This window comes from Diplotaxodon limnothrissa, linkage group LG7, assembly GCF_057381915.1.
Source record: "Diplotaxodon limnothrissa isolate DT_005_m linkage group LG7, D_limnothrissa_male_GT1.1, whole genome shotgun sequence".
NCBI lineage: Eukaryota > Metazoa > Chordata > Actinopteri > Cichliformes > Cichlidae > Diplotaxodon > Diplotaxodon limnothrissa.
The window spans coordinates 44,004,445-44,014,156 of NC_140602.1; the positions used below are offsets into that span (position 1 = coordinate 44,004,445).

The 9,712-nt window shown below is 40.2% G+C and overlaps 1 protein-coding gene across 1 annotated transcript; it reads right to left on the reverse strand.

Annotated features, from left to right (window-relative positions):
• Window positions 1-3,501: 3,501 nt before the first annotated feature.
• LOC146628862 (plasminogen receptor (KT)-like) lies at window positions 3,502-9,321 on the reverse strand. The gene is made up of 4 exons (XM_085358137.1): window positions 9,230-9,321; window positions 6,206-6,336; window positions 5,980-6,089; window positions 3,502-5,086 (listed from the first exon to the last, which is right to left on the reverse strand). Exons 1-4 carry the CDS (start codon window positions 9,308-9,310, stop codon window positions 4,959-4,961), a joined length of 450 nt encoding a protein of 149 aa, XP_085214263.1. The 5' UTR covers window positions 9,311-9,321; the 3' UTR covers window positions 3,502-4,958.
• Window positions 9,322-9,712: the final 391 nt, after the last annotated feature.

Sequence of the window (9,712 nt, forward strand, 5' to 3'; positions counted from 1 at the left end):
AGAACAATAAAATGTAAAGGCAAACGCAAATACATCCTACAGCACGTGACATCAGGTGTGCCACATAATTTCTGACCTCTTCGACCATTTTCCAGAACATGGGACGAATAGCCACAATTGCTGACTTGCACATGTTGGACACTGTGGTAATGGATTGTCCTAAGAATCCAGTTCCTTTCCTGATGATAGAAACCCCTCTATGAAGAATCCCATTATGTTCTTCTCTCCCTTCCAAGGGACTAGGTCTTAGGTCTGGGATCGTGGATTCAGCAGGGTCTGATGCATCTCGATTTGAATTTTCCCATAGCTGATGTCTTTGAATCACAGAAGGCTGCTGCTGTATATGTTCAGGGTGAAGAATTTCACACACTTGGTTTAAACCGCTATTCTGATTATGCTGTCCTCTGCAGCTGCTGAAGCGGGGTTCAGGTATATGCTGATCTGGCAATGGTACCTCATGTTCCGCGTGTAAAATTTGGTTACCACAGCGAACTTCAGGTGCCTCGCATACAGTTTGGTCAGCAGTGGGTGAACGTTGGTCATCAAATCCCAACGTTTTTCTCATAATTTTGTGAGCATAAGTGCCCACAGTGCAAATCGCGCCCCAAGCGGAGTTTGACATGTTTACAGATGACGAGTTCTCTATTGCTTTCCTTAATTCTTGCAGTATTGTACGATTGAAAGACGTGATTTGTTTATATTTGCTAACTACACGCGCAAGATTAATGAAGGCTGTTTTTTACGTGCGGCCGTCCTAAAGGTAAACTGTGTTGAAGCACCTCTATTTATAGACTCATGTGGCAGAGATGGTGACGTCAACCGTCACGGGAGACTGTGACGTGCGGTCGACCGTCACGTCACAGTCTCCCCTTTGAGAAGATCAAAGAATAGCTCCGTGTCATTCCGCGCATGCTCAGATCATGCGTATTGAAATGAACGGGATATTTATTTATTCATTTTAAATACCTTGCTATATAACAAAGGCGACTGCGCACTCAAAGGACGAGGAGAGTTCAAAATAGGGCTGTTCGATATAACGACACATATGGATGACGATATGAAAAAGTCTATCGCTTCATATTACGGCAATATTTTTTCATGGTTTTTATGGCTGTATCCCAATTCAGGGTCTGCAGCCTTAAAGTACGCAGCTTCAATGGTCCTCAAGGGCCGTGTACTCAAAGACCGCTAAGGCCGGAAGTGCGAGGCTTGTGAAATGGGACGGTCTAGCCTCCGTCGCGCTGCCCAGGTTGCCTAGCAACCATGATAGCTGGAAACGTGTGGTTGACAGAAATTAAGGAGAACATATTTTGTTCGTTTGTTTGTTTCTACATGAGCTTTGTGTGATTTAATAAGCATCTGAGGCTGAGACCACAGGACTGTAAAACATGATTGTTGCATGCTTGCATATTTCTGAAAACATCTTAGTGGTGTGGCAGCCATGGGTTGAGCCAGCCCTGCAAACCCTGTGGATGGACGATGCAGTGGACAGTGGGAGGAAGCATCCTAAAGCTCTCTTTGCAGACCAGCCTGTGTGATTCTCCACTCGCCGACCAGAAAAGACAAACGGCGGGTCTCAGTTGCAGCACCTCATCCATTCTGTATGCATGAAGCTGCACGCATGTATCACCTTCATTCAAAAAAAAGGAGCCAGCTATTTTATTACTGTTGACCTTGTAACATTTATCACTTTAAACATAGCACAAGTCAAAAAGCATACCTGATAGGCAATCATAAGATAAAGCTCGTAAGCACTTACCTGTGGAAGTGCTTCAGTATTTATTGCATTTGGCAGTAACTGTGGTTCTAGCTGAAGCATTTACAGTATTTTTGAAGGAGGCGAATTCATCGTCTTATCTGACAAAAATCAACGCCTTTTCCTGTTATTTGTGACCATTTTGTAAACAAATATGCTTCTTAGAGTTGACATTATTAAAAATCCTGAATTGGTGTAAAAGTTAAAAAAAAAAAAACAAAAAAACACTTTCCCCTCTTTTTCTCTGGTAAAACCTTTTGGTGGGCTGCAAATACTTCCTCTGTGTAGACAGTAGTCGTGTTGTTATTCGCTAACTTAACGGGAAAGCTTAAAATGAGTTGAGGCTTAAAGCTAAAGCTGAAGTGAAGAGACACTGAAGGACTGAAGAGGTCACTACATGCTGAAACAAATCCAGTTTGAAGCAGGTGGCTTTTCTAAGCCCGACTCTGGAATTTTGTTTGCTGTTGTGATGAGAGCAGAGCAGCACGTTTGAATGACTGCGTGTTTAATTCACAGAAACGCCAACGCAGCCATGGGTGTCCTGCTGTCCAAATCCATGGATGACAATTTAAAAAAGCAACAAGAATTCATGCTAACGAATGCACGGCTGCAGGTGAGTGAAAGTGCACCCACTCGCACATCACCTCTGACCTCTGCTGTGACATCTTTCACTAGTGAAAGATGGTGAAAGTGAAAAAGCAAAAAAAAAAAAGCAGATTTTTAATTATTTTTTAACACATAAAATTGCCCCAAACCTTCCCACCAAAAGGTTTTACCTTCATACTTTGAAATTGTACTAGTTGCAGATGCTGAAATGATGTCGGACTAAGTTTAAATTGTGCACTTGTTTATTTGCATTATTTTTGTATCAGCTCCATGAGTACAGGAGACATCCACAGCAACTGTAGGTCTGCAAACATTTTTAATCTCTATGACTACAACCAAATCCATTTAGACCCACTACTTTCCCACTACTCTCTGGAGGAGGTAATTAACTACACTGCTCATTGTCTGAGTAGTGTGATCACTGTGCGTTACTACATCATGCAGGTAGCTGTTCAGGAGACACTTGTGCAGCAAGCCTGGCTCAGACACAGGTTCCTGAAAGCTCCCCGTCTGCACCTGTGCCTTCAACTGTTTCGGCTTGTCCTGCTTGTGCCGCCTCCTCTCCTTCTTCTTGGTAGACATCAAGTGTTGCCACACAGATATTATGTGGAGGATGCAGCAGGCCCCCACAACTTTGGGAGGAAACAGAGGCCGACCCTCAAGGGCTCACAAGAAGATGGAGTGCCAGTGTGTTTTGAGGATGCACAAAGTAGGATCTTTAATATTTCTGGCCTTTGCTGAGCTCTGGCTCTGCTAGTTTCACTGTTTCTCTGTTGGGGAATCCTCTCACACTCAAACTGTGAAATATGCTCCACTCCAGTCCACTGAATGGCTGTGGAAAATATGAAAGAGGACATAACTTTACACATTAACTTCTAACAATTTAAGCCCAAAGAGTCATCCTGAGAAATGTCATTTAATATGCAGCATTTCATTATCACGTTAAAAAACAAACAAACCCCACATACTGCTTAAGTTGCTGCTCTTTGAGATTAAAAGATCTCATTACATTAACAGAAACACTGACATCCCTGCTCTACAGCTTTGCATTCAGGGGGTGTCCTTGTCACAAAGATCAATTCAGACACTGAAATCTTTTCAATTTTCTTTTTTTATTAATTTAAAATTTTTTCCAGATGTCAAACACAAAGTATAGATATCAGCACCTTGGAATCTACTGTGATGGCTTAAAAAAGTTGGAGGTCCAACAGCTTTGTATTGAAGCTCCCTCACACCTACAATTAAAATTTTAGTGTTGAAAATAATACATTTTATCTGTCAATACAAATGTCTGAGAATCTTTACCAATAATGCACCATTACATTTTGATCACTTCAGCTGTTGGTTATCGGCAACTGCAAAAGTTACCAGCCTGGCAGAGGGCATTTCATCAAAACAAAGCTTCTTAGAAAGTAACACGTCTATGACCTGGATAGAAAAGAACCACAGACTGAATACAAAGGATGGATTGTAGCCACTGAAATGAGAAAGAAAGGGCAAGCCTTTGCTGTTCCAGGACAGCAGGAGCTGAATGTAAAGGAGAAAAAGTGGAGGGTTTGGATGCTACGTCCATCTTTTGCATACAGTCTATCATCTAAACAGAGAGGCAAGTGACCTGCAACAGTCATCAGTGTTTCAGGAGCTTTTTAAAGGCGACGTATTACACATAAGAGCCAGATAAAATGAGCTGTTATGAAGAGTGTTTAAGAGAATTTCTGCTCTGCACTGGTCTAATTGCAGCTTTGACCAAAGTCAACAATCATTGTCTTACCACTTTGTTCAATCATCATCATTACATTCATGAACCAGGCTTATAGCAGCTGGTATTCTTGTTCATCTAAATACAACAAAACCCCCCAGAGAGATAACATAAACTGATTAATATTACTATCAATTTCCCTTCAAGTCCATCATACATAATCAAAGCAAACCCTGGAAAATAACAACCTAAAGAAAACACTGATGATATAACTGCAATTGTGCAATATTTAGAGACAAGTTATCTGCTGTGGTCACACAATGCTCTTATAACACTGTAATAAAACTTAACTCATGGATCAACATGTGGCATACACCAATCAGGCATAACATTATGACCACTAGCAAAGTGAGTAACACTGATTCAGACTATTCAACACGGAGGCCACACCTGGCATCTTGGTGCCAGATATCATGTGATGGGTCAGGGCCGCTTTGGCAGCAAAAGGGCGACCAACACAGTGTTAGTTAGGTAGTCATAATGTAATGCCCGATTGGTGTATCTGAAAGACTGAAATGAGACAGAATAAGGAGCCTTTCGTTCAATAAAGGTCAACCTGACAGAGAGAAATAGCAGAGCCTTAAAATTTTCCATGATAGAGGACGTTTGTTCTATAAATTATTACATTATTTCTCCAAGAAGGAGCTGAGGCCGCTTTTACCTTAATGCTACATAAAGTATAGTTGTGTATCGTTTAGGGAGTGGGTATGTTTTGGACAGCTAAACCTGAGGTTTCTTTGTGAGCCACTTCCCCGTCTTTGTGGTTTGTTGAAAACGAAATGTACAGTGGCTGCAGCTCCTCTCTGGAACCACGCTGTTAGACAATAACTAATTACATTATTTCTCCAAGAAGGCGCTGAGGCTGCTTTTAGCACGGCGGGCCTTCTCTATGCTCTCAAAGGTTGGAGTCCCTTGAGGTAACTGTAGACGGTCATTTTCAGTCTCCATGATATTCTCAGCTTCCCCTAAAGACATCATGAAAAACACATTTAATGGGTATAATTAGTGACTGCAATCTTTTTTAAAAATGTCATTAATGAATAACTAAACACAATATTTGTTAAACATTTAGATGCATTATTTGGTAAACAGTAAGGTCCATTTGGACAGAGACTTTTTCTTTTTTAGCATTTTGGTTCTGTTCATTACCACAATTAATTTTAAATATAACAACTTTAAATATAATTAACTCAGATCCAGTTGAACTGCCGACTGTCAGCCTTAATTCAGTGGGTTGAACAAAAAGATTGCACAAAAATGTGAGAACTAAAATGCAATCCCATCATTTCAGGACATCAAAAGTAACTGGACAAATAAAATAAAATGTATTCATTTGAATCGTGCTAATGCAAGCGCCACACCTCAAATCAACTCCAGGGCTTCTATCTGCTTAATTGATAATGACATAACAAAGGAAGTGCCCACACCTGCCCATGAAATAGCCTTTCAGTCAAATGTCCAATTACTTTTTGTCCCTTTAAAAAGCGGGGGGCACATGTTAAGGGGCCGGAACTCCAAAACCTTCATCCGATTTGAATGTGGATTTTCTCATATGAAAGCTGGGCGTCTACACATTATATAGATGCCCATCATAGCGGAAAGTGGAAATTGTTTTGGTAAACAGACACTATTCACGTATTTAAATATATATATGGACCTAACTGTATATTAGAGCCTGTGTTTTCTGGATATAGTGAGTCTGTGTTCTGCTGTTCAAAGTAAAATAATCCTCGAAAACCAAAGCAAAGAATCACTATATAATGCTTGATAAGGATTTATTTACCCGTCTGTGCACCCTCTTTTTAAATGTTAAACAGGTTTCCTTAAGATGATGATGCCTGTAAGTGTGTAGCTTTACCTCTCATACGATTAATAAGCGTTCCATAGGCGCTGTCCATCTGGTAGGCAAATATGAAACTGAGAGGTATGATGGGAGCCAGCATGCCTGGGTTCTTTCTTTTAATAGCTCTAAAGAAAAATGATGATAAACAGAAGACAATATTTAACTGCAAAGATAAAAGCACAACACAGAGATGAGTCTGTGTGTGTTTGTGTCAGATCTTTGTGAGGTGTTAGAATCTCACCCTGCAGTTAGTCCCACTGTGGCCACCGCAAAGAAACTGCCAAAGTATTTCAGAAACTCTCTGGACCAGGCGATCTGCATCGCCATCTGCCGCTCTCTCATCTGGTTCTGCATCAGAATCTGGCGCTCCATCTGGGCACATGCACGCGCACACACAGACACACAAAAATAAATTAAGAAGAAATGATGAAATAAAATTTTCCCTGCTTGGTAAGATTTCATTTTCAGTTATAATCAATTTCAGTCAATTACTGTTGATCAGAGCTGTAATAATCCTCTGATTCATCAGTTAATTGTTTTATGAGAGTACAGACAGTTTAAAGAGATCTCCATAAGCACCAAAGGCTTAGTACTTTTAAAAAAAAAGCCCCTAAAAACTTGTAGGAAGTGTACATTACGTGAACAGAGATGTGATTAGTTGGGAGCACAGACTGAACTTCTATGTATGCTTGAGAAGTTTCTTTGGAATTTTTTTTAAGTCATGAAACTAAACCCTGGAATCCACTGCTGTAAACATGCCAACTACAAACACTACGCTCTAGGGAAGGAGGAAGTGACAAACTTTTCATCTCCACAATCTGGGTGTTTCGTACTCCTGACATCGACTCTTGGCTGTACACTCTTTAGGTTCAATGGAAATTACAGGAATGACTTCTGTAATTGACAGTGTTTGTTCTTTTAAAGCCAGCATCCGCTGAAACAAACTAGTGAGTAGTCTGAGCACACTTAAGGGTGTCCCCCTTTAACGGCCCATGTTGTGAATGAGTGAAGAATGCAATTATGAAAAGAAAGCATTTCCCGCTCCTCCACACCATGTGTATGAGCTGCAGGAACGGGAAATGGGGTGACACGTTCGCTGAAAGGTCAGCTTTCATGACGGCTTCATCTGGGTCACAAAAAAGGAAGTAAATGGAAGATAGAGGATGTTAAATTTGAATAAACTATCCTGAAACTCACTCCAGCATCTAAGTACATAGATGCTGCAGGGTCTCCATCTTATAAAAATGAAGCAGTTCAATATGCCCATATACACAAATACGTAACATAAGTAAAGATCACTGCACATCTTTGCTCAGCCACCAGTTTCACATTATTAGTTAGTTTGTCTCCAAAGCGCTCAACCTGAAATGGCCCTCTGATGTACTCATTCCTAATCATGTCCTTCATGGTCACTCCAAACAAAAAAATCTTAACATCTTCAACTCTGTCACCTCCAGTTTTCTAAACCACACATCATAGCATCTTGAAAACCTTTCCTTTCAGTCTGCAACTATCCATCACAAATTACCGCTGACACTCGTCTCCACCCACTGTTACTTTGGATGGTTGGATGCTATTTAAACTCATCCACTTTCACTGCCTCTGCTCCTTCAATATTCTGCCCATCTCCCTCTCATTTTTGTGCTGATGCCAAATGACTCATGAGTGTTTATAATAATGAACACTTATAACAACAATAATAATGATAATGTGTCATCTACATTAAAGACTTCAGGGTCTTTGTATAACATTCTTTACCATTTTCTGTTTCTACAGGCTGTTTGTATGGGATAGCTACGAACCCATAAGTGATAAATTAGCCCTATTAGTGTAGATGTGCAATTCAAAACTAGACAAACATATCTGCTGGTGGGAATATCAAAAGGAAAAGATTTGGTTTTGGCAAGCTCAGACAAGCAGCAGACTGTGACTCTGGGACAGGACTGGAAAAAGCAGAAATGAACCAACGCAGTCTGAGGGTGACATTTGTGAAGGGTGCAAGTATGAACACAAAGCGGGACACTAACTTGAAAACAGATGCACACAAATCATCATGATCTACACATTGGAAGAAGGAAAAGAAACAGATGTAACATGTGAGAAAGAAAAGCAGAGCAAATACATGCGGAAAATATGTGCAGCAGGTATTCCTGATGAATACAAAATATTTCATGTTAGGGTTTTTTTGTGGATTAAGGTTTTTTTTTTTTTTTTGCATGTTTGCAAACTTTGACTTTTGGGCACTCTGTATGCTCTCATGCTTTTAAAAATGATTTGTCCAAAATTGGATATGGAGTAATGTTCCTAAATGCACTAGTAAATCCACAAAGAAAGGACTCAAGGACCTGAGGCGCCTAACCAATGCTAAGATTTCAATTCTATTGAAATATTGCCAGGGGATTGAAAATAGGCATTTAAAAAAGCATCTTACAGTTACAGTAATTTGGAAAGATTTCAGAAAGCTTTGACCCTCTTTGACTCCATCTTTCCAAAGAAAGTTCCTCCTGCTTAAGACAGCAATATGAACATCTGAGCCCAGTGGCGTATTTCCACAGAAGAATTTCTTTTTGTGACTAAAAATTGAGGAAGAGTGAGGTTAAAGCTGAGTGTATGCTCACCCCAGTCCAGAAGCCATAGCATGATCTTCACCAGGGTAACAAACTTTTTTTCTACCTGTGCAAGTTTCCTCTTTAAGTAGAATCACAGTGGTACCTGCTGTGAAATCACTTTGGGCTGGTTTTTGACTTTGGTGTGTAGTAATACTTAAACACTAAAAGAAAGATGGTATGCGTGTCGTCATTAGGACAGGGGTTTGTGTCAGTGTGTGGGACAAAGGAAGTAACGCACAGTGATCACACTACTCAGACAATGAGCAGTGTAGTTAATTACCTCCTCCAGAGAGTAGTGGGAAAGTAGTGGGTCTAAATGGATTTGGTTGTAGTCATAGAGATTAAAAATGTTTGCAGACCTACAGTTGCTGTGGATGTCTCCTGTACTCATGGAGCTGATACAAAAATAATGCAAATAAACAAGTGCACAATTTAAACTTAGTCCGACATCATTTCAGCATCTGCAACTAGTACAATTTCAAAGTATGAAGGTAAAACCTTTTGGTGGGAAGGTTTGGGGCAATTTTATGTGTTAAAAAATAATTAAAAATCTGCTTTTTTTTTTTTTTGCTTTTTCACTTTCACCATCTTTCACTAGTGAAAGATGTCACAGCAGAGGTCAGAGGTGATGTGCGAGTGGGTGCACTTTCACTCACCTGCAGCCGTGCATTCGTTAGCATGAATTCTTGTTGCTTTTTTAAATTGTCATCCATGGATTTGGACAGCAGGACACCCATGGCTGCGTTGGCGTTTCTGTGAATTAAACACGCAGTCATTCAAACGTGCTGCTCTGCTCTCATCACAACAGCAAACAAAATTCCAGAGTCGGGCTTAGAAAAGCCACCTGCTTCAAACTGGATTTGTTTCAGCATGTAGTGACCTCTTCAGTCCTTCAGTGTCTCTTCACTTCAGCTTTAGCTTTAAGCCTCAACTCATTTTAAGCTTTCCCGTTAAGTTAGCGAATAACAACACGACTACTGTCTACACAGAGGAAGTATTTGCAGCCCACCAAAAGGTTTTACCAGAGAAAAAGAGGGGAAAGTGTTTTTTTTTTTTTAACTTTTACACCAATTCAGGATTTTTAATAATGTCAACTCTAAGAAGCATATTTGTTTACAAAATGGTCACAAATAACAGGA

What these genes read in the sequence shown, in the direction of transcription:
- LOC146628862 (XM_085358137.1), bottom strand. Translation starts at nt 9,310, where the DNA reads ATGGGTGTCCTGCTGTCCAAATCCATGGATGACAATTTAAAAAAGCAA. An exon ending in TAACGAATGCACGGCTGCAG is followed by an intron (nt 6,337 to 9,229) that starts GTGAGTGAAAGT and finishes GCATGTGCCCAG; the next exon opens with ATGGAGCGCCAGATTCTGAT. An exon ending in ACAGTGGGACTAACTGCAGG is followed by an intron (nt 6,090 to 6,205) that starts GTGAGATTCTAA and finishes ATTTTTCTTTAG; the next exon opens with AGCTATTAAAAGAAAGAACC.